We start from the raw sequence: 25,983 nt of genomic DNA, 5'->3' as shown, positions 1-25,983 counted from the left end.
ATAACTCTAAGAGGTATATATTATTACTGTGTGATTGCTGAGGTGGGAACTGAGGCTCAATCAAATCACCACTTTTGCTGAAGGTCATGCTGTCAATGAGTAGGGAAAGGAGGTGTCTGATGCCCAGGGCTACATTTTCCTCTCTACCCACACTGCCTCTCAAGCAAACATCCAGATTTGACATATCCTGTGATGTGAATGACTACCCTGGTGAGCAGGGTATGTGGATGGAAAGGAAGGGTAATACTGTAGTCCCTGGTTCTCCCCAGGGGATCTGTTCCAGCAACCCTAGTCGGTGCCTGAAACTGCGGATGTATCAGACCCTATATATACTATGCCTTTTCCTCTATACACTACCTATGATAGAGTTTAATTTATAAAGTAGGCACAGTAAGAGATTAACGACAATAACTAGTAATAAAATGGAAGAATTATGACAGTATACTGTAATAAAAGTGATGTGAACATGGTGTCTCTTCTTTCTCAAAACATCTTATTTGCTGTACTTACCCTTCTTGTGATGATGTGAATGATGAAATGCCTAGGATGAGATGAGGCAAGGTGAATGAATTAGGCTACTGTTGACCCTGCTGATTCCTCTGAAGGAGGATCATCTGCTTCTGGAGCAGGGTTGACCACAGACAACTGAAGCTGCAGAAGACAAAACCGTGTATAAGCAGAGACTACTGAGCTGAAGAATGAGAAGGGGTCTGGAACTTATGATTTGGGATCTGATTGGAGTTGGGGGAATTGAAATTCAGAATATAATTTTTCATGTACTCGGTATTAATTTTAAAGTATATTTCAAGTTCAAATATTTGACTTAAAAGAAGTTTTTCACACATAAACCATTAGAAATACAGGACTGTGGTCTATATGCCAATTCTAAAAAAATAGAAAACAAAAACAAAACACTAATTTTCCTGTAAAGATGTGTATCTTGAATTTTTAAATCTATCAACTTATTTAACTTCTCTGAGGCAGTTGCCCATCCCATAAAGTGGAGATGTATTTCACATGAGTGTTGGGAGATGGATGAGTGTGAATATGTATGAATAAGGGCTGTACAAGTATTAATGTCTCTTCCTACTACTTACAGTAATCACAAAAACAGTTAAAGTAAGTTGACAAAAAAATCTTTTTATCCAGGGAGGGCTGTTTGTGTTGAATTTAGAAACTGCCAGCTGTGGGGCACCAGGGTGGCTCAGTCAGTTAAGCGTCTGCCTTTGGCTCAGGTCATGATCCCCGGGTCCTGGGATCAAGTCCCAAATGGGGAATCCCTGCTCAGTGGGGAGTCTGCTTCTCCCTCTGCCTGCCACTCCCCCTGCTTGTGCCCTCTTTCTCTTTCTGACAAATAAATAAATAATCTTAAAAAAAAAAAAAAAGAAACTGCCAGTTGTGATACTCTGAAGTCTCTGATCCCTTCAGCTAAATCTGATCATAGTTGTCAAAGGATGAAAAAGACATTAAAAACAATCCTAAGAAATTTAAAACTACTCTAAATATACTGTGACTGAGGAATGGCCCAAGGGAAAATAAAAATATTCTTATTTGGTACTAGGGAAAAAAGGATATTCTACATATCTGTACTTCTACATTTTCTCTTGGAATTATTTACTTATTGATGGTTGAGACCTGATTTCTCGCAGTAAACAAAAAGTCATATTTTACTTTTTAAATTCAATTTCTAGATTTCTTAAAATCCACAATATTCTATAAATGAATAAATGTCTAGTTGAGTGGTTCTGAATGTGAAGTTTAGGATAAGTCCACAAGAGTTAACAGGTTTAGAAAATGAAATTTTTTCTTCTTTTCTTTCTTTTTTTTTTTTTTTAAAAAAAAGGAAGCTCAACAACAAACAAAATCGTAAGAAAAAACAAATTATAAGACTACATTCACAAGGACCAAAAGTTTAACTTTACTCCTTTAAAAATGAATCCCTGGCAATCATTGTTGACCATTTATCGATTACTTATTAGGCAAACGACCTTGTCTTGTTAACATATCTCCTGGAGGTAACCTACTTTGCAATTATATGGTTCTTCTTTCCCCTTTGAAAGCAGTTTCACTTCTATTATCTTCATAAGCTTTGAAGGCTAGAGTAATGAATTGAATTTCAGATTGTCTTTAGCCTAAAAACAATTAAAAGTTAACAAGAACAAAAAAAAGATTATGAACTGATTGTTTACAAAGACTATTTACAAGGACACTTTTGATTGTGCAGATTGATAAAGAGTGGTGGGGCTGCCTCCTGAGTTATCCTTACTTTCTGTCTCTGGTAGGTGTGTTGAACTAACTAGCCATTGGAAAGATATTGTCAGGAAGAGCAAAACTGAATTGTTCCTTTAAACTTCTGCAAGGTGCTGGAGCAAATCCAGAGAAAACTTTGCAGTGGAGGGAAAAAGGGTTTGTGTCCTGGGTAAGTGAGATTTAAGATGTCTGCCCTCTGGTGCCCAAGAGGTGAAGGACAGGGTGACAATTTTCGCGTAACCAGTTCATAAATGTGAAACCAGTTGAAGGACTTTAATTCCCTAATTAGGTGTGAAGAAGAGGTAGTGAAAGAGGATATTCATAGGTAAAGGTAAAGACATAAAAATTCATACATTTGGAAGGTCTGACTTAAGTGGAAATTTAGGAAAAGACTGTAGTAACTTTGAGTATTCACTTTTTCTAAGCATTGATGTTTCTCTCCAAGATTTTATATCACTGTTAATAAAATAAGTAACATTATTTTTTTTAAAGATTTTATTTACTTATTTGAGAGAGCGTGCGAGCATGGGGGGAGGGGCAGAGGGAGAAGCAGACTCCCTGTTGAGCAGGGAGCCCAACATGCGGAACTCGATCCCAGGACCCTGAGACCATGACCTGAGCCAAAGGCAGACGCTTAACTGACTGAGCCACCCAGGCGCCCCAATAAGTAACATTATTATATTCATTTCTGAAAGAACAGAAATTGTCATATTATGAAGGCTGGATTTATATGGAAAAATAAGTGAACAACAGGGGGAATTAAACAAAATTCTATCCCTAAAATGCCTATTCAGGAAAACTAGACCATCAACCCAAAAATATCATAAAACTGTTTACTCTTTTACACAATGCCTCAGTATCAGTATTATTAGGTTACTAGGCCCTAGAGACTTTTTTTAAGTCTATGGGACTGTCAGAAAATTAAAGTACTTTCCATTAGTAACCTCACACCTTTTTTTTTTTTTCATAATCATTTCATCAAACTTGGCATTTAAGATCTCAAGAAAGTGGGTTATTCTCTCAGAAAAGCAAATCAGGAAAAGGGAATTGAGGAAGAAAAGGAAGCAGATGGTGGGGAGATCATTACCAACCACTCAGCCACAGGGTGACATGGGCCATTCACCTCTGCTCTCCTGACAAACTCAGTGGCTCTCAGGGACTTTTTCTCAGGGTCTTCTTGCTATCTCATCTGGGGCCCTTTATTTAATTTTTTTTTCTAATCTTTTTTTATTGTGGTAAAATAAACATAACATAAAATTTATTATCTTTTTTTTTTTAAGATTTTATTTATTTATTTGAGACAGAGAGAATGAGAGAGAGAGCACATGAGAGGAGGGAGGGTCAGAGGGAGAAGCAGACCCCCTGCCGAGCGGGGAGCCCGATGCGGGACTCGATCCTGGGACTCCAGGATCATGACCTGAGCCGAAGGCAGTCGCTTAACCAACTGAGCCACCCAGGCGCCATTTTTTTTTAACCATTTTAAACCATTTTTTTTTTTAAAGATTTTATTTATTTATTTGACAGAGAGAGACACAGCAAGAGAGGGAACACAAGCAGGGGGAGTGGGAGAGGGAGAAGCAGGCCTCCTGCAGGGAGCCCGATGTGGGGTTCGATCCCAGGACCCTGAGATCATGACCTGAGCTGAAGGCAGACACTTAACGACAGAGCCATCCAGGTGCCCCTATCTTAAACCATTTTTAAGTGGTATTAAGTACCATATTGTTTTTAAGTGGTATTAAGTACCATATGGTTGTGCAACCTTCACTTATCATCCATCTCCTGAACGCTCTCCATGTTGCAAAACCAAAACTCCATACCCATTAAACAATAACTCTCCATTCCTCCCTGCCCCTATGCCCTGGCAACCACCATTCTACTTTCTGTCTCTATTATTTTTCTATTCTCTGTTTTGTTTACTTCTGCTCTGATCTTTTATTACACCCTTCCTTCTTCTAGCTTTGGGTTTAGTGTGCTCTTTTTTTTCCTAGTTCCTTAAGTTGTAAATTGATGTTGATTTGAGATATTTCTTGTTTGTTTTTTTTAATATTTATTTGTGAGAGATGCATGCATGTGTACACTCATGTACAATGAGCAGGGTGATGAGGGGCAGAGGGAGAGAGAATCTCAAGCAGACTCCCCTCTGAGCATAGAGCCCGACGTGGGGCTGGATCTCATGACCCTGAGATCATGACCTGAGTCAAAATCAAGAGTTGGACGCTTAACCAACTGAGCCACCCAGGCGCCTGAGATATTTATTTTTTAATGTAAGCATTTACAGCTATAAATTTCCCCCTTAGTACTGTTTCACTGTGTTCCATAAGTTTTGGTATGTTGTGTATTTGTTTTCATTCATCTCTAAGTGTTTTCTAATTTCTTGTGTGAGTTCTTTTTTAATTTCCACAAATTTGTAAATTTTCCAAAATTCTCACAGAGTTTCAGCCATTATTTCTTCAAATCTCCTCTCTGCTCCTTTCTCTCTTCTTCTGAGACTTCCACAATGTGTACTTTGGTCCACTGATGGTGTCCCACAGGCTTTGTTTCCTTCTATCTTTTTCCTTTGTTCTTCAGATGCTATAATTTTTATTGTCCTCACTTCAATTTCACTGACTCTTCTACCTGTTTGAATCTGCCTTTGGATCCATCCAACAAATTTTTAATTTCAGTTATTGTACTTTTTAGCTACAGAATTTTTTGTTGTTAAGGTGTCTCTTTTTTTTTTAAGATTTTATTTATTTTTCAACAGAGAGAGAGAGACAGCAAGAGAGGAAACACAAGCCGGGGGAGTGGGAGAGGGAGAAGCAGGCTTCCCGCTGAGCAGGGAGCCCGATGTGGGACTCGATCCCAGGACCCTGGGATCATGACCTGAGCTGAAGGCAGACCTTAACAAGTGACCACCCAGGCGCCCTAAGGTGTCTCTTTATTTATGTTTCCATTTTGTTCATATATCATGTTCTTGACTTTCTCCACATCTCTTTTAGTCTTTGAGCATCTTTTTTTTGATTTTTTTTTTTTTATTATTATTCATTTGAGACACAGAGATACAGAGAGAGAGAGAGAGAGCATGAGCAGTAGGAGAGGCAGAGGGAGAGGGAGAAGCAGACTCCCGGCCGAGCCAGGAGCCCGATGTGGGGGCTCGATCCCAGGACCCTGGGATCACGACCTGAGCCGAAGGCAGACGCTTAACCATCTGAGCCACCCAGGCGCCCCAGTCTTTGAGCATCTTTAAAACAGTAGTTTTATTTTTTTTATTTTTTATTTTTATTTTTTTAAAGATTTTATTTATTTATTCACGAGAGACAGAGAGAGAGAGAGAGAGAAGCAGAGGGAGAAACAGGCTCCCAAGGAGCAGGGAGCCCGATGTGGGACTCGATCCCAGGACCCTGGGATCATGACCTGAGCCAAAGGCAGACGCTTAACCATCCTAGCCACCCAGGCGCCCAAAACAGTAGTTTTAAAGTCTTTGTCTACCAAATCCCCCATCAAGTCCTTTTCAGGGACGGTTTCTGCTGGTTGTCTTATTTTTTTCTTTGAATGGGCCATACTTTCCTGTGTGTGTGTGTGTTTTTTTTTTGTATGCCTTGTGATTTTGTTGATGTTGTTGAAAATGGGACATTTGAATCTGATAATGTGATACCTCTGAAAATTAGGTTCTCCCCCTTCCCCAAGGCTTACTGTTTTTTGTTGTTTTTCATTTTTGTTGTAGGCTGTCTCTGTGCCAAGGATCAGCCTGAAGTGTAAGCTTAAGGTCTTCTCAAGTTTTTTATGAGCTTGTGCCTTACCCTGAGCATGTGCAGTGACTTTCCAATTTCCCCTTATATGCAGTTGCTTTTCAATGTCCTAGTTTTCAATGCCTGGCTCGCAAAAGGGAGAAAAGAAAAATTGAAGGGTGGGAGGAAGGTGCCCACTCTCTAAATCCCTTGGAAGTCACTTCAGCCCCAGAAGGGTAGGGGCTTGCAACAACAGGGGGACGGGGTGGGAGGGCGGCGCAGGGTACAACAATGGCTGCCTGCCTCTTTGTCTGCACCTCTGTGATCAGAAACAGCAATCTATAATCAGAGCACAGATCCTTGGTATTTGGAGGACAGAGTCCTTTATTCCCACCCTGGCTCCTAAAGACTGTGTGCAAACTGCTCCAGAAACACACACTGGGCGGCCTGCCAAGGGGCTGAGGGGTGGGAGATGAGTAACTACTACTCTACTCAGAACTGAAATTGACCAAAATTAACCTCAACTTACCATCCAACCCTTCTCCTGGAATTTGCAAGCCTTCCATAGACTTGAGAGTTTTACCATAGTTATATCAGACAGATTCTGCCAGTGCAATTAATGTCTAGGTGGGAAGATAGATTTCTGGTGCTTCCTACTCTGGCATCTTCCCAGAATCCTCTCTGGGGTGCTTTATTTTTTTTTAAATGTTTTATTGCGGAAAATTTCAAACCTAATTAATCCCTATGTACCGTCATGCAGTTTCAACAATTACCAACTACCTGTTCTCGCACCTGGAATTTCCATCTATGTTTCTTATCCACTTCTTTGCCTTGCCCCCCATGGCAGGCTTCAAACAATATGATTACCTGCCTTCTGCTCCAGCTTCAAGAATCAATGGGATCCCTCCAGATAGCTGACTAAATCAATATGCCCTCTTTTCTATTTTCCTAACTTGAAGATTTTATTTATTTTTCGGAGAGAGAGAGAGCACAAGCAGGGGGAATGGCAGGCAGAGGGAGAAGCAGGTTCTCCACTGAGCAGGGAGCACGGTGTGGGACTCAATCCCAGAACCCTGGGATCATGACCTGAGCAGACGCTTAACTGACCGAGCCACCCAGGTGCCCCTCCAGACTGTTTTAAAAAAAATAAGTAAGGAAAAAGGAAGCACTATTTAATCCTTTCCAATGGTTTGAAAATCTGATAAAAGCCTTGGACCATTTCTCCAGAAAAAAAGGGCACATACACAATTTTGCTTGCAATTTCCGGAGGTTCCTGGATACCTCGAAGCTCTCCAAAGATTGCAGGTTAAGAATCCCAGTTTAGTTTACTCTATAAGGTAAGTCCCCCTTCCTCGGCCTCCCTGCCTTCTTGCAGGGTGCCCTTTCACAGACACTCAGAGCTCTTTTTTGTTGTGCTATTGAGGCAACTAGACATAATGTGCTGGCCCCAGATCCTGGAGAGTGAGCAACAAAACTAGAGGCTCCACTAACAGTTTTCACACTAACTGTATGCTGCTATTTTCTTGCCCCTTTGAAGAACAACTCCAAAATAATCCTAAAGCCCACTCTAAAAATACCTTCTTTAGCATAGTCTATTCTCTCTTCTCCTGTTTATTCACCTGCATTGCATTTTCATGAAATGCAAGGGGGGGAGAAAAAGTACTAATAGGCTCAAAAGCCAGAACAGATTAATTAAAAAATTAATTCAAAATAATTTCTTAACAAGTATATTTTAACTACAAGGGTGTCCATGCTTCGTTGTCAAGATTCAGTTTATGTTTGGCTCTGCTATTTGCTCATCTGTAGGGAATCTTCGGGACGGGTTAGTCAACTAATGCTTATTCACATTGTGTAGAAGTTTGGGTTGAGTCCTCTGGGGGTGTTCCCTGTACATTCTCCCCAGTTCTTCTAATGCAGGACCTCAACTGTGGCGGTACATCAGAATCACCCGTAGAATTTTGGAAATTAAGAAAAGAGGTAGGCTCACATTAGTCTACTACTCCAGGTTTACTGATGTTGGGGCCTGGCTGCAGGTGTGCAGCCAGGGATGAGAACCCTGATCTAATGCTGCGGGCAAGGAATTAACATCATTACTAGTGGTGTAAGCGTGGGGGAATGCTAAAATTGTTCCACAGCTTGTAGTTCAATAATAGATATTTTTTTTTTTGTCTTTTTGTTTAAAAGAAGGGGGGAGGATTTCAGAAGGAAAATTTAGAAGGAACTTGGCAAATGTAAACCACCCTGGGGTGATATTAAAATATGCTATTTTTTCTCCCTTATTTAATTCCTAATGTAGCATAAGCTTCTTGGCTTAGCTGGAAAATGGTTTTAGGTAATATATATTTTTAAATATACATTTCTATCTTAGTTAATTTATGTTATAAAAGTAATACATATATTTTGTAAACATTTTTTTAATGTATCAAGAATACAAAGTGAAATCCCAAAGGGAACCCTGTTAACAGTTTCTTTTTTTTAAGTAGGCTCCACACCCAGCATGGAGCCCAATGTGGAGCTTGAACTCACAGCCCTGAGATCAAGACCTAAACCAAGATCAAGAGTTGGATGTTTACCCAGAGGAGCCACCCAGGCACCCCCGCACCGCCTGCCCCGCCCCCAACAGTTTCTTATGTAACCTACAGATTTGCTATCCACATCAACTATGTATATGACATGTTAATATTTATTTATCTCTGGTAGGCTCAGGATTCACAGGTCATATTTCCTTTACTTCTGTCCTACCCATGGGGTAACAGGAAGTCCGATCTTCATCAGGTTCCCTTCCCTAATAACCCTAAGAATCCTTAGGAATATCCCACTGTCCCATAGGACCATCATAGTCATTGCACTTGGCTTTGAGGGGTGAGGGATGGACCTCTGTGCAAATGCCTCCTGCAATGTCAGGACTGGTCTCTCATGGCACGTTGCTGCTACTATTGTACTGATTTGTCCTATGTGTGTACCCAACCTCTTTTCTTAATTTCACACCAGCCTGGTGAAATCAGAACACAACTTTTAATAATGACTTTGTTGAAGATTCAGAGATTATAGAAGGAAAATACAACATAGAAGACAACCTATAATTCTTCTTAGATGTGGCCTCTATCAGAATGTTTAGCCTATGATCTTAGACCTTCTCTGCCTAACTCCCAGCCGGACTGAAAAACGCAAGGGCCAGGTCTCCTGCCTCTCACCCAGGTGGCCCCCTAGCCTGTTTCTCCTAACTGGAATATGAGCCCTCAAGTTCCCTCAGCCCATGAGAGAAAGGCATATATATTAATGTCAGTCAAATCCCACTGTGGCTATCTACCTCCAAATGACAATGGGAATGTCTACTCCCTTCAGGGAATGCCTTTACCTTTTCACTTAGAAGAAACTGTGGTTTTTGACTCAAAAGGTAGTCAGAACTCATGACATGTTTTCCACAGTCTGGAATCTTCAGTGGTAGAACAAAACCACGTGTGGGAGCAGGAGTCTCCCATGGCCCACTGTGCTGAGTCAAACCCGGGCTGGTTCCCTAAGACTCAAGGTGAGGACCTGGCCCGTGCGCCTTTCCTGCAGTCCTCAGACTTGCTCTAGATTTCCTGTGGTCAGCCGCTTAAATAACAGCACGCCTACACTCCACCGAGAACAAATGAAATTTTACTGGTATAATGCAGCCAAATCCCATACTTAGCAAGGATACATTACTGTAAGGGAATCATAATCTGAAGAAATGCAAGTTTCCTAACTGCAGTGACCATTTTCCTATTACCATCCAAAACAAGTTAGCTCTTCAACTAAAAAAAATCTCCATCTCAGAAATGTCTGAGATTTGATTCAAAATTACATGGGAGTGGAAGTGGGTGCCACAGAGCAAAGTGGGTGGGGTTTCAATGAAACAAAATCGGCCATGAGTTCACTGTTACCAAAATTAAGTGATAGGCGTATGAGGGTTCATTATACTATTCAATCTACTTTTGTATATGTTTGAAAAATCCCCTGTAGCTAAAAACAAAAACTGCATCTCTGCAGAGGGTTTGCCCATGATGTTTCATCACTGGAAGACCCTCAAAGTGTTTTAAAGAAGAGTAGACCTTGAAGCCCTGCAGATGAATTTGGTCTCCACCTCTTGCAAATAAGCTTCTTTTCTCCCTCCATGGGAGAAGTTTCCAAAGATTTTATGGCCAATATTTACTCAATGCTCACATTCTAGCTACTGAGTTCTTCACCACAAGCGCTCTGTTTCAGGGAACTTCTAGGTTGATGAGGATACCAGAGGGTCTTGTTCTCTCTTTACTACATCGAGGGATGTGCACTATCTTGCTAGGTATACAGACAGAATTCAGGTACTGCATTTCTAAATGGTAAAAGAAACTCTACCTGTGCTATTTTATGCCTCTCTTTTAAATGGATTTTACTGGTACAATTTGAACAGAAAAGATCTGGTGAGGGTGGCTTGAACGACGACTGTCAGGCCACCAGGACAGGATAACATCTCTGGTCTTAGTAAAGTTTTTGTTCTGGAATGTGGTCTTCAGTTTTATAAACTCAGAAACTTAAATGTTAGCACACAGACACAGTGTGTGGTGTCTAAGTCCTGATGAACCCCAATAAATTAACTTGCAATGAGAAATATAACTATAAGCAGACTCCAAATCTGGTTATGTCTTCTGGTTAGCACATTTTCTGTCTATGGGAAACTTTTTATGCAAAGCCGCATTATAATTAGAAGGATATTTGGTGAGAGTAAGCTCTAGAACTGTGAGTTTCCAACTAGGGAGAGTTAGCAGCCCCTGGGGGATAGGCAGAGGGAGGAGGGCTTTTAGGGGAATTTGTGTGTGTGTGTGTGTGTGTGTGTGTGTGGTATTTTCTTTTTTAGCATGTGTCATTAGGAATGGCTTACCCAATATTATAATTCAATAATATATTTCGGGGGAAATTTAAACCCTATCGCCTTCATAATGAAAATTATAAAAAGCAAAGCTCAACAGAATCTTTTTGGCTGGTAACACTCAGCTTAGAGGATGGGAATCCACTAATCAGACACTCTGGAGGGTCTAAGATTTTTTTTGTTTTGTTTTTCAAAATGAGGCAAAAAAACCATTGTTCACTGAGGCACTAAGCAAACACCATACATGAGGCAACTTACATTTGCAGGATCCAAATAAAATTTTCTGGTCTTAAGTTCTTTCTCACTAAATGGTTTTGTATTGAATACAAATCATATTTAGTTTATTAGTAGTCACTAACTGTAGAAATTGATGTGGAAACATATCTATGTTACTTACCTTCTTGAGTTATTTTTTGTTTCTGAAATACAAATGATCTATGTTACTTGTAACATACTATGTACTTTATAGTATAGTATATAGTATAATACTATAAAATACTACTACAGTTTTGTGAACAAATTCTGCAGGTAGGCCAAACCACTGTGGAGTTATAGCAGACATTTATTTGGTAGTCTCAGCATTGATTTTTCTCCCCTTGTCCTTCCCCAAAGACCTTCTATTTGTTTGGGAATTGGTATGATTCCTGGTAAGACAGCTCCACTTTTGTTCTAGCACATTCCAACCCATTGAACACAGCCATTGGTTTGTAACTTAAACCAGTCCAATCAGAGTGAATCTAAGAACTTCTAATAATGATACTGGGACAAAGATGGGCTCACCTTCCAGGCACCTTTGGCAGTCATCTTTGGCCATGAGGAGGGTGTAAATTAGGAGCAAGCCAACACCAGGACAGGTAAGAGAAACAGAAGGATATGGGGTCCCTGGGGCCATCACTGGGCCACTGGATCAAGTTTGCCTGAAACCAACACTTCCTCTGGACTTGACAATTTTTTGTCCCAGCAAATTCTTTTTACTGTTTCAGCCATTTTTAATTGCAGTTGAAGCACCAATGGGTGGATCAGGGCACTGTTGAATCTGGATTGTTTGAATTTCTTGTTCGCCAACAGGTTCAAATATCAGTCAATGAAGCATGTCACAAAGAAAAAAGTCCAGTACCTGTCATGTTCTTAACTTCTGCTGTAGATCAGAATCATGCAGATAGCTTTCACAAATCTCAGTCCAACTAAATGACAATCTACAAGGATGGGACTCAGGAAACAGAATTTTTAGAAATTCCCCAAGTGATTCCAAAGGACAGCCTAGGCTGGAAACCACTGTTCTAAGTAAATATCTGGTTTTGTCCATTCAACAGAATCTGCAGACTAAATGTTCTAAACATGTCTTCCCACTAAAGGAAAAAAAGAAATGCTGATATATAATTGTATTGTGAGGTTAATGCAAACCATACTTGTGTGACAGAAAAGCAAAATTTGTTTGGAGTCTTGCTTTACCTTTAAAATGTGTGCAGATTTTGTTCTGTGCTCCATTTTATATTCCTTTCTCTCTCTCTCTGCAACATTTAATAGGAGCTTAACATGTACCAGTCATAGTGACAGACATCAGTGATACAGAGGAAAACAAGAAAAACACAGTTCCTACAATACAGAAAAAAAGGTAATTAACCTAGTAATTACACCAAAATTTGTTAAATCTATGATAAGAATAGCACAGGGTACAATGTAAACAGAACAGCTCTCCTAACCTCCTTGAGGAAATGATGTTTAAAGCTGAAACCAGAGGAATGCATATGAGTTACTCTGGTAGCTGATGGAAGAGGATCCAGACAGTGGAAGTGCAGGAAATGAAAGAACATAGCATGGGAAGAGGAGAATGTGAGAGAAATGAGACTGGAGCTAAAGGCAGGAGCCAAGGCTTTATCCCAAAAGCAATGCAAATCAACTGAGGGCTTTTAAGCAGTCAAAGGATGTGATTTCTATTTTGGAAGATAATTCTGGCTGCTGTGTAGGGAATGCATAAGGGTGAGGAGAATGGGGAGCTTAATAAGAGGGAGTCAAGGGACCAGTTAACTGGAGACAGAGAAGGTAGCCCAAGCATGAGCAGGGAGGCCATGGGAATGGAGAGAAGTAAACTAATCTGAGTGATATTTAAGAAGGTGGAATTGATAGGACTTGGTAATGGACCATTTGTGGTGAGTGAAAGGGAGAGAAAGAAGCCAAGAGTGACACACATATCTCTGATTTGAGCTACTGGTTGGAAAGCAATGTTATTTCTTGAATAAAGAGTACTGGAAGAGTAAGTTTGTAAAAGATAAGTTGAATTTTGTTCATCTTGAGTTTGAAGTACCTGTTAGACATCTAAGCACAAACAGATGATAAATAGTTACATGTGTCTCAAATTCGGGAGAGCAAAAAGGGCTAGAGATCTAAAGTGGATAGTCATCAGCAAATTGATGGCAATTAAAGCCAAAGAAATGAACCAAATTACCTGGCATATGTCTGTGGAGAGAAATGGCTAAGGACAAAGCTCTGGGAAAAATGTACAGCTAAGAGGACTGTCTTGCAAAGATTGAAAACACATTGCTAGAGATGTAGAGGGTAAAACAGAAGAGTGTTTGACATCCCTCCCCCTCCAAAAAGTGTATTTTTTAGAAAGAGAGAGTGATCAATCATGTCAAATGTTGCTGTAACATCTAGTAAGATGAGGATGTGCATTGGATTAGCAACATGGAAGGTCCTGGAAATGTTACCAGGAGTGGCTTGGGAAGGTGAACTTCTTCAGAAGTTACTGAAATGGAGGAGAGTGTGTGGTAACTGGAGAGGGATGTGGGTCAAGGGATATTAAGATGAGATAGATTGGGGAAAAAAAAATTTTATGAGAAGAAATCAGGAAAATGGATAAATAGAAAATACAAAAGTGGTGAGATAACTGGAAAAGACAGAATCCAGAAACATGAGGGATGCCTCTTCTACTGGAATAGGAGAGAAAGAGGATTATCAGCACACAGAACAGTAAGTTTGTTGGTCAGAAGTGGAGAAAATTCCTATCTGATCACTTTTATTTGTTCTGTGAAGGAGACAGTTATTGATGGAAAATGAGAAGGAGTGGTGAGTGGGTCAGAGGCTTAACAGGAGCAGAGAAAGCTTGAGATAGTTGTTGAAAATGAGAGAGCTGACTAAGGAAACAGTGGGCTAGTCAGGCAGTATTAAAGGCTTGAGATTAAAGACCATTAATATAGAAGCTTGGTAGTCTGGGTGGTTTCTGCATATTCTTTCCCGTAGGTCTCAGCAGCCTATATACTAGCAAGAAAAAAAGATGGACAGTTGAATTCTTATATGGTAGACAAGATAGGTCCAATGCAAGGTACAGCAGAAAGGATCTGGAATATTGGCGGTAATGGGTTGTGAATCCAAGCTGGATAAGGAGGGAAATATAGATAGGCAGAGGCTTTTAAATAGAGGTAGGGCAGTGCAAGGAAATTGAAGGTCCATCTGAAGCTGAAGAACTGGGCTGTTAGAAGTCATATTGACCAGGGTGGGGTGGGAGGGATGGGGTGACTGGGTGATAGACACTGGGGAGGGTATGTGCTCTGGTAAGCGCTGTGAATTGTGCAAGACTGTTGAATCTCAGATCTGTACCTCTGAAACAAATAATGCAATATATGTTAAGAAAAAAAAAGAAGAAGATAGCGGGAGGGGAAGAATGAAGGGGGGAAATTGAGGGGGTAGACAAACCATGAGAGACGATGGACTCTGAAAAACAAACTGAGGGTTCTAGAGGGGAGGGAGGTGGGAGGATGGGTTAGCCTGGTGATGGGTATTGAGGAGGGCACGTTCTGCGTGGAGCACTGGGTGTTATGCACAAACAATGAATCATGGAACACTTCATCTAAAACTAATGATGTAATGTATGGGGAATAACATAACAATAAAAAAAATAAAGAAGTCATATTGACCAATGAGTGGGATCAATTTCAGAGGATGGAATGTCTGAAACTGATTTCAGAAACAGCACAGTTCAGGTGGGGACAAGGTCCAGAGTGCAGCAGTGGAAGCAAGTGGCTGAAAGAAACAGAGGACCCCTTGGGAAATGAGACCAAAGAAATGAGAAGCAGGCACCTGGATGGCTCAGTCAGTTAAGCATCTGCCTTCGGCTCAAGTCATGATCTCAGGGTCCTGGGATCAAGCTCCACATCAGGCTCCCTGCTCAGTGGGGAGCCTGCTTTCCCCTCTCCCTCTTGCCCCTCCCCTCAGCTCATGCACACACTCTCTTTCTCTCTCAAATAAATAAATAAAATCTTTGAAAAAAAAAAAAAAAGAAATGAGAAGCCAAGATGTTGGATTGATCATCCACATACCCAGTTTGGTGGAAGGACTTGGGCGAGAAGAAAACATGGAAGCTAAAGGCCCCGTATCTTGCTGCTGCCTAGTCCTCTGATCACTTCTATCCTCACTTAACTCCAACCACACCAACCTCTTAAACATACCAAACTCATTCTCATCTCAGAGCATTTGTACACTTTTCCTGCTGTCTTGAATGCTCTTCTTCCAAATATTCCACTGCATACTCTTTCACTTCATTCAGGTTTCTGCTCCAACATCACCTCTTCAGAGATTTTTCTGGCCAGTTTACCTAAAATAGCAGATCTCAACTCTGACTCCTCACTCCGACCCTTAATCTGTTTTTATTTTTCTTCAGAGCAGTTAGCACAACTTGAAATTATAGTTCACATTTATTTTCCCTATTACCCATCGCCCCACTAGGACATAAGCTCACTGAAAACAGTCATATTCTCTTGTTCCCACTGTATTCCAAGCACCTAAAACAGACCCAGGGCATATCTGCTCAAATCCTGCCCTTCTCTCAACAACTCAGAAACATTTTTCTGACCACTCCAAGCTGCAGTGCTTTTTCCCTACTCTGAAGTTCCACAGAGCATGTTGTATATACTGTTCACTCATCACTCTTATTTACTCATTGATTTGTTCATTAATTTAACTATTATGTGTCAGCAACTAATATAGGCATTGTTTCATTTGATTAATTACTGTTTCATGTTTTCATCTTATTTCTACAAGCAAACTGTAATATACTAACTAAAAGGATTACAGTAAAACCACCAGATTTTGTAAGTTCTAAGGAAACAGCTTACAGGCACAACAAAGAAGATACAGAAAGCAAATAAAAGAAATAGTAGTAGAGCATTAAAAGGAAAATGCTAATTAAGATCGTTTGTTTTGAATCTTGTCTCACTAATCAGATGGTGAGATCCTAACATGAGTTTGTTACAGTCAACCTACATCCTAAAATAATGTCTTTTAGATGCATGACAATTTGCAAAGTTATTTTACAAAAATCCCACTTTATGAAATAAAGTATGCAATTTTACAAAATTAATCTAATTGTATTTTTATCCTTTGTAATGCTTAGGGTTTGTTAGATCCTAACTTTAACAGAGAATAAATTTATTGGACATATTAGGTACCCTACAGAATAAAAGGGCAGCTCTGAGCAGGTCCTTAAAGGACAGGAACATTTTTATGAGGCCATGTAACAAGTCTCAATCATCTTGCAAGGCTGCCACTAAAATGAGTTTGTGGGGTATCTGGGTGGCTCATTTAGTTAAGTGTCAAACTCTTGATTTCAGCTCAGGTCATGCATGGTCTCAGGATCCTGAGATTGAGCCCCGCGTCGGGCTCCATACTCAGTGGGGAGTATGCTTGAGATTCTCTTTCTCCCTCTCCCTCTGCCCCTCCTGCCCCCTAAAATAATAAATCTTAAAAAAAATAAAATAAAATGAATTTTGTCAACCAGTCTCTCTGACTCCTCAGGTTTCAAAGTCCCAGGAGAGACTTATATTATAGGCTCAGCATGAAGAACAGAAGGCGTGGAATCTTCTGACAGTCCCACCAAACAATATCCAACTGGGAAGAGATTATTTCCCAAATGTAACTTGGGATGCAATTACCAAAAGAACAAAAATGATCAAGGGAAAAAATGTACCAAGCTGATGACCCTAGTGAGAACCACTCCCTCCCTCTCCTACGTATGCAGAACTCCTTAGCTGTTGTATCTCTTCCTATGCCTCATCACACTCTGAATCAATGTTTATGTACCTTTCCATTTCATCTACTAGCTTATGAGCCCCAGACAGCAACTGGCTGCAGCAGTTGTATTATCCAGAGAATGGTATCCTAGAGATTCCCCAAAATTAGTTTAGAAATATTCTGAGAGAGGGGCACCTGGGTGGTTCAGTTGTTAAGTGTCTGCCCTTGGCTTGGGTCATGATCCCAGGGTCCTGGGATCGAGTCCCGCATCGGGCTCCCTGCTTGGCGGGAAGCCTTCTCCTCTCACTCCCCCGGCTTGTGTTCCCTCTCTGTCAAATAAATAAATAAAATTTTTTAAAAAATAAATTAATTAATTAAAAAAAGAAATATTCTGAGGAGTAAATTTAAGCAGAAGTAAATGCCTTTTTTCTCCATTCTATTATAGACAATTTTTATAAATTTTTAATAGTTTTACCTAATATGAAAATACATGTATCAAATATGGGAAGACATAAATCCTCCTTAGTTCCTTTCTTATCTTCTCTAAATATATAAAATGTTCACAGAACATTCCTCATTTTAGCTGGAAATCTTTTATATTAAAATAAAAAAGATATAATATTAATCTAATTTTCTCTGGAGCGGATTTCAGCTAAAAGTCTCTCCAACAATTTAACTGTTGGTATAACATCTGGTATAACTTTTGAATAAGGCTAAAAATAAAACATTCTGTTCACTGGAGAATAACTCTACTATTAACTGGCTAGGAAGAAACTGTTCTCTGACTTTTCTTCTTTTTTTTTTTTTAAAGATTTCATTTATTTATTTGAGACAGAGAGAATGAGAGAGAGAGAGCACATGAGAGGGGGGAGGGTCAGAGGGAGAAGCAGGCTCCCTGCCGAGCAGGGAGCCCGATGCGGGACTCGACCCCGGGACTCCAGGATCGTGACCTGAGCCGAAGGCAGTCGCTTAACCAACTGAGCCACCCAGGCGCCCATGTTCTCTGACTTTTCTAACTTGTATTTGGGAAGGTAATTCTAGAAAACCACCATGGTAGAAAATACATGATTAAATCTGTCAGAGTCTCTCTTATAAACACTATAAAATAAAATACAATAGATTAATTCCATTGTAAGACCAAGAATAAGACTCAGTCAAGTACTGTAAAAGTCAAATACTGAATATCCATACAATGGAATATTATTCAGCCATAAAAAGGTATGAAGTAATGATATATGCTACAACATGAAGCTTGAAAACATTATGCTAAGAAGCCAGGCACAAAAAAGGCATATATTATATAATTCTATGTATACAAAATGTCCAGAAGAGGCAAATCTACAGAAAGTAGATCAGCGGTTGCCAGGGGAGGCAGGAGTGGAGGGCGGGGCGAGGGGGGTGGCTGGAACGGGGGGTAATAGAAAGTGACTGCAGATGGATATGGATTTCTTTTTGGAGTGATGAGAAGGTTCTGTAATCAGATAGTGGGGATGGTTGCACAACTCTGTGAACATACTAAAACCATTCTTTGAAAGGGTGAATTTTATGTGAATTATTTCTCAAAAAAAAGTTTTTTTAAAGGAGGGAGGAGGCTTAATGAGATTTGGCATGAAAAGAAATTGTTGTAAAGGCCTAAAAAAGGCATGGAATTTGGTATTAATATCCAGGCAAAGACAAAGAGTGGAAGAAAGAAAGCATAGAAAAGAATACCCAATAATTACATCCTTAAGAGTCTAAACTTTAAAAATAAAGGTTTTAATTACATTGTTCATGAGACAAATCATTTTCCCCTTTTGGGAATGTATATGGTAACTTGTTTTTTTTTGTTGTTTTTTTTTTAAGTACTAAAAAATTACCAGCAGCCTTCCTTAGTTCTTTTAGGCTATGAATTGTGCAATAGTCTCAGCTGCAAATCAAGCAACTTTATGATGTTGTATCATTTAAAATCACTTGAGCTTTGTTAAGAACTTTTTATTTATTTGCAATAAAAGCATACAGTTTGTACTCCATGCCAGGAAATCATATCCTACCCATCTATACTTGCCCCAGTGAAACTCAAAGACTTCCCTGGATTTTCTTTTCCTCATTCTTTGAATTTTAATCTGTGTGTTTTTAGTCTTTGAGTTAACTAAGAAGTCTTTTCGTTCTGTGAACTAAGCACATTCCTTCAAAACCACAGGCATCCACTTCTCATTGGATTTATGACAATCACAACATTGGCATGCAGGTAAAAAAAAGAATTCAATTTGCTTTTCCCATCACACCTCCGGTTACCTCAGGGAAGCCCACTTTAATGGGAAAGAAGGAAGGACAATTTATGCCATCCTAACCATGTCCAAGTGTTCCACAATATTCCTCAGTAGTCTACCCTTTCCTCTAGAGCTCTAGTATTGAATCATTAGAGTTTTGCCTTTCAGAAAAAGGTGGCGTTTCAAGGAAAAGGGATTCTAACAAATAGCAGCCCAGAGGAACTTCCCTTCTTCAAATAGCCTCTTTAGGAAATTCCTTTCTAAATCTAATAAATTTATGGATTAAACTACTTTCAAGGATGGGATGGCCTGAGAGCATTCTAAACTGAGATTAGGACTTTATCCTTTGTTCAACACACAACACGGATCACTCAAAGCACTTAATAAATATTTAACAGAATTGGTCAGTGACATTCTAAGAGTTAGAAAAGGCTTTAAAACTTGCTTTGTTTTTTCTATCAACACAATGACAAACATAAATGGGTGGATTATAGCTCAATGTAAAGAGAATAAAGAGAATAAAGATTAAGAATAAAAGAGGTGAAACACCTCATATGGTTTCTGAGAAAGGCCAAACATCCTATTTGTGTTGCTCTTTTTAGCTGGTTATTGGGCAGACTGCTCTACAAGAGAAAATGTGATAATCATAAGAGAGGAAAATGAAAATTGTAGTCTTTCCACTAAAAAGGGTCAATTCAGTCTCAAGAACAATAAAAGAGCACGGCCTCCCACACTGTCGGCTATATAATTAGTAATATTTCCTACGATAACAAACATAATTTACACTATAATTATTAAAAAATTCATCCTACAAAAAGTTGCTTGAGTTTAAAACGACAACCTTAGTACAACATTAGAGTACATTGATGCAGCTATTTGTATTCCTGATACTCCATTGTACTTTGAGTCCACTAAGAACATAAAATTACTTTTCTTAGATTTTCCCATATGTTAAGTACAATCTTATGGATTCGTGGCTATCAGGCAGAATTAAGTCACTTGAATTCCTGGGCAGAGAGGAGTGGAGCTATATAAACATGAGAAAAAGAGCCATTACCATTCAGTGATCAAACCATTAAAATATATATTTTATTGCCATAAAGTGTATCATTGTTTTACCACCATAGTATACTGTTTTTGCAAAGTTGAGAAATAATGGGTTTATTCTGCTTTTATAATTAAAACATCACTTTCAAAGTTTGTAAAGCTCACTGAACTAACCACAGTAATGGTGGAGTTGGGCTTCCTTATTTTGTTTTTAAGGGAAGTGTTTAAGTTTGAAAGCAACAGTGCTGGTGGTTTTAAAAGTAAATACACTGATATTAGAAGCAATGTAGTATGATACTCTTTTCACCAAAATATTTTCTACCATTTGTGAAAGAAAGGAAAAGAGATGAGAATAACCTATGATTATGTAAACTGTGGAAGGGTAAATTAAGGAGGGACTTAATCAAATATATATTTTTAAAAATAAATACAGATAAGAGTACTCCAGAAACCAATATTGCACTGTATATTAACTAACAAAGTTTAAATAAAATTTAAAGAAAGAAAAAAATACAGAGAAGAGTGAGTATATTAGGGCGCCTGGGTGGCTCAGTTGGTTAAGCGACTGCCTTCGGCTCAGGTCATGATCCTGGAGTCCCGGGATCGAGTCCCGCATTGGGCTCCCTGCTCAGCAGGGAGACTGCTTCTCCCTCTGACCCTCCTCCCTCTCATGCTCTCTGTCTCTCATTCTCTCTGTCTCAGGTAAATAAATAAAATCTTTAAAAAAAAAAAAAAGAGTGAGTATATTATAGTAGGAAGACTTTAATACAGCAGCTGACAGAACTTCCCAACCATAAGGGCAGTGAAAAACTGAAAGAAGTATAATGTGTTTTCCTTTGGAAATTGAGAACACAGATAATTCTCCTTAAATGTAATGTTATATAGAAAAGAGAACTGGTTTGGTTAATGTCTTGACAGTCTCATTTTTTTTTTCACTAGTATGAAGGTAAAAAAGACAGAAAAAAGGGACTCTGGGCCAAATCCATATGTACAACTCTCAGCTTGAGTTCTTTAGGGACTGAGTAGTTTTGAATAGCTGAGTTTTCTGGAGAGGTATGTGTATATCATCCCAAGAATTAAAATTTTGAATGAAAATATTACTAAATTGTATTTATGATCTTTATTCTTCCCTTCAGACTTCAAAGGCTTTTTAAAAATACTATGTGAGTCATGGAAACTTATAGAAATTAAAAAGGAAAAGAAACAGCCATAATCTTACCACCCAGAAACCACCAGGAGGTACACAGAACGTAATTCAAGGCTGTAAAATAATGAGATCCTCAAATCTACATGAGTATTTTCTAAAGCCTGTTACTATGCTATCCATGTTACTCTGCTAAATTCAAACCCTTTTGTCCAGCTCCAAAGACTAACCTCTTAACCTTCTCCAAGGCTTGTGCCCTAAAAGGCCACACATTGTTATAAATTTTAAGAGCTCCCACACATGCATCCTTGACACTATAATTTTTCAAACTTTCCTTAGCATCAGATTCTCGTTTTTCAGTTTTCAAAGATATATTTTCTTTTTATGGTATTCCCACCACCTTTCCAATTTGCTGCTTTAAATTTGCTTAAGCTTGTAAACATCAGTAACAAAACAAGCTCACTGAAATCTTGTGAAACACAAAAAAGACTTCCAATAGGTGAAGTAGCTATAGACTTTGTGATATATATATATTGATCATTCCCTACTCATAGTTCTGTTCTGATAGAAGAGATGTTACTATTCTGGCTTTGAGACATGAAAGATAAGACATTTAAGTCTAAACATGCATTAGCCAATCTTGAAAAATCAACATACTTATAACCCAAAATGATTTAATAAAAATTTAGATAGTTATAGATGGAAAGGCACATTACCCAGTCAAGAAACCTGCTCATACAGCAGAGTGGAACAGTGACTACATCTGCAGAAAATATGTTCATATACAAGCTACAAAAAAATCAAATGTGCCATAAAACAAGGCAGGTGAGGAGTCCCTAAGGATAAGGAATGTTTAAACAAGAAAAGAGGCTCATTCAATGCTCTGTACTAAAAAATGAGTCTCAGGTTCAAAAAGAAGTTAGGAGGGGCGCCTGGGTGGCTCAGTCAGTTAAGCGTCTGCCTTTGGCTCAGGTCATGATCCCAGGGTCCTGGGATCAAGCCGCACATTGGGGCTCCCTGCTCAGCAGGGAGCCTACTGCTCCCCTTGCTTGTGCTTGCTCTCTCCCTATGTCAAATAAATAAATAAAATCTTAAAACAAAACAAACAAAGTAGTAGGAGACTGCTCCTAACTCATTCTGGCCCAAAAAGGTGAAGAAGGCAGACCACCAGAAAGAATAATGGAGTAGAGAAAGGAGGCCAGGGAAGTTTGACACAAATAAAGACTAACAGCGGCTTTCTTGTTTTGATTAGGGGAAGACCAGTGGATATAGAAGAAAGGTTGCCTTGAAGGCAACACAGTGCTCTTATTTCAATCTTGGCTGGGGTCAGCCCTGTTTATCTTCCACCAAATGTGGATAAATAAGAAGCCTCAAAGAGCTGTTTTTATCATATAAACTTGGTAGGTATATGGCTTTTAAACCTGATGACACATAATATATATGTGTGTATGTGTATAATTTCATTATATAAAGTTTCTTTTTGTTTGTAAGGTTAACATGACAGCTTCATTAATCAAGTTATGATAATTAAAATTTATTTGATTAGAGTTTAACTAATATGTAATATTAGTTATTTTGCAACTATAGAACATATGCCTCTGGGAAAGGGGGCCCAATTGCTTGCAGTGGCAATTAAATGGATGGCAATTAAACCTGTACTTTCCTTCCACTGGCCTCTGTTCCCTGCTAGGCTCTCGCTTAAGAGAGAAGAAACATGATGTCACTCTGACCCAAAAATCTCTAATTCTTAGGATGGAAGGTATTGACAGAACCTAAGAGTTTGATGGTTCTAAAGGCATTCCTGAGTTGCTCCATGGGGATGAGGCTCTCAGAATAAGACCCTGGATACATATTTAAGACTGAAACCCCATTTCCACCCTTCCATGATTTTTCTCCTTAAGTCTGCCACTCAAGTCTCCTTGTCCCCCTAAGTCTTCCTGTGTCCTTGTACTCTATCAGGATGATGTGACACATCAGCATCTGAGTTTTTCAAGCCAATAGCTTATAGTTACTTACTAAAAAACAAACAAACAATCAAGTTTGTAAAGAAGGGATACTTACATGTAGTAACCATGGCCTCCCTTTGCCCTCTTTATACTTTATTCAAATAAAATTATAAAAAGGGACTGTAATTTATATTCAGATAATTAAGAAGTGATTTTTTACTCCTGCATCCATTGTATATAAATGTAAATGACAACATCTCTTAGATGCTTTGGGTACTAGGGGAAAAAAGTGGTCCTTGATAAAATGCAACATTATCACACAGATTTGAGTACCATGTAAGTAATTAGCCATGACAACTCAAACTTAAGCAACATAGTAAGTACTTATTACCTTCACTAGCAAGGAAAAATGCATGAACTGCCTAAACAATGTAGCATTTTAAAAAATTCTTATTTACTTCCAGCTATTCTGTGGCTATTAACATTGTGGGTGCTTTTAAAGGTCAAAAACAATGAACTGTCTAAAAATATTCTGAATAGCAATGGTATTACATTGTGAATTTTATTTTCAAATTTTGGTCAATAAAGAAGAAAATAATAAAGTTAAGCAATCAAAAGAAGTACCAAAAAAAGACATTCATATACACAAAAGATATGAACAGTATAGATTCACTTCCAGTTGATTCAATTCTACTTACACATTTAAAATATAAAATACATCTTAATTTGTGAAGAAACTGACCACATTTAGCACCAGGAAAGGAACTTTACTTTAGCTTTTGATCATGACTTCAATATCTTGTCATAGGAAAAGAAACTGCATGGAAACTATATGTATTTATCACTGTCAATTAATAAAAAATTAATTTTGAAAAGTAACTGTTGCTTATCATCAATTCACAAGTGATTCAAAGGGAATAAATCCTTAAAACTGGAACTACTTGATATTGCGCACAACTCTCCTACAGTGGTTTGTTTTCATCTCTTCCAATGCTTGTTCCAATTGCTGAACCAAATGGAGAAGAGTGGCTGGGTCTGTCTGCAGAACTCTGGTGTTGTGATCTCCGTTCTGATTAAGGTGTAGCTTTATAGTCACTGATGGTTTAATCTGTTGCCTGAGGCTTCTGCTTGCAAGCTTCATTTTAAATGGAATAAGAGTATAATAACTATTTAACAATCATGCTGAACACACAGTATTTATAATTACCTTATATCATATACAAAAATCAAGTTTTACATGAATCATAGACTTCAAAATGAAAAATAAATTTTAAAAAACTTCGGAAAGAAAAAAGAAGAGAATATACACACAACCTTGCCATACAGGATTTCTTAAACATGATATAAAAGACATAAACCATAAAGAAAAAAAACAGATAAACTGAACCACATTCAAATTGTTACATTTTCTTCTAAAGGATACCTAAAGATGGTGGGAAAACAAACCACAAACTTAGAGAAGATAGTTTGTAACGCATATAGCCAAAAAAAAGATTAGTATTCAGAATGTATGAAAAACTGTTCTGATTAAAAAAACAACAAAAACAACAACAAAAAAAAACCCTACAAGACCAAGAGAAAAATGTGCATGAGACCTAAGTAAGCACTTCACAAAATAAATAACATAAATAGATAAACATAGGAAAACATGTTCAACTTTATCAGAAATCAGGAAAATGGCCAACAAAACCATAAAGTTCTGTTTTATACATATCAGACCAGCAAGAATTAAAAACCTGTCCAAATGAAGGCACTGTGAGCAACAGTCATGGGAACTCTCCCACTGCTGGTGAGAGTGAAAAGAGAATGGCTTCGGAAAATATACATTACCATCAATTCCACACCTAGGTATATACCTTGAATTTTTACATGTATATATTACATTCATAATAGTAATTGTTTTTGTTTCCAAGAGTCAAAAATTAGAAATGTCTCAAATATTCTTTAATAATAGAATGGATACATTGAGAATGCTCATACAATAAAATGCTTACTAAATGGCAATGAAAAGAAACGAACTACAGCAATATAAATTGTTATGGAGAAATCTAAAAAAATGAAAAATCAAGTTGCAGAGTAATACATAAAAACTAAAGTTAAATGAAAAAACATGTGTAAAAAAAGAACTATAAAGAAAGGATTAATAGAAAATTCAGGATAATGGTTACCTCCAGAGGAGTGGGAGGGGTTGTAACTGGGGGAGGTCATGCATGGTTTTGTTTTGTTTCTTAAGCTTGGCAGTGGGTACTTGTTTTATTATTATTCTTTAAACTGAATATCTATAATCTTGATATAGATATTCTGATATAGAATATATCAGAATGATATATTCTGAAATTTTTTTAAAAAGTACAATTGACATATTTTTAAAAGAAAAAAAAATCCAAATACTAGAAACAGTGGCTAACTGTCCTAGCACAAGACTGTTCTCTAAAGACTATTCTTCCTTAAAAGAAACCAGGACCTCCTTAAAGGAATACGTGGTTAGAGGTCTGGGACAACAATTGTACAAGATGAACCTGAAACATCTTGTTATACAAGAAAGCAAGACTGTTACCTAAAACTATTGGAGTCATGGCAAAAGGACAAGAAGCCAATCTGAAGAGACTGCCAGTGAGTAACAAATCTAAACCTGAGATTTCAGGATTAATTTCATACCACAACACAGAATATTCTGACTAATAACTCCTTCCAATTAATTCTAGGTGATCTGGCTTCCAAAAGAACCTAATATACTGACCCATGGCTGAAATTTAATGTC

General features: G+C 38.4%; 1 protein-coding gene across 2 annotated transcripts in view; it reads right to left on the bottom strand.

Moving 5' to 3' along the window:
• Window positions 1-510: 510 nt before the first annotated feature.
• COMMD2 (COMM domain containing 2) overlaps window positions 511-25,983 on the bottom strand; it is a 30,624-nt gene continuing 5,151 nt past the window's right edge. Inside the window, exon 5 of one of the 2 annotated variants that reach the window (XM_054504362.2) lies at window positions 511-651. In XM_054504362.2, the coding sequence (XP_054360337.1) occupies window positions 571-651 (81 nt within the window). In that variant the 3' untranslated portion in view covers window positions 511-570. Of the gene's footprint in view, window positions 652-23,770; window positions 24,358-25,983 lie in introns of those variants that run through there. The other variant, XM_045903572.3, reaches the window with a different exon arrangement.

This window comes from Mirounga angustirostris, unplaced genomic scaffold (genome assembly GCF_029215605.1).
Source record: "Mirounga angustirostris isolate CCGP_5_RB_7025 unplaced genomic scaffold, mMirAng1.0.hap1 SCAF_1, whole genome shotgun sequence".
Taxonomy (NCBI): Eukaryota; Metazoa; Chordata; class Mammalia; order Carnivora; family Phocidae; genus Mirounga; species Mirounga angustirostris.
Note: the sequence above shows the minus strand (reverse complement) of the source record. Positions and strands in the feature narration are given on the sequence as shown.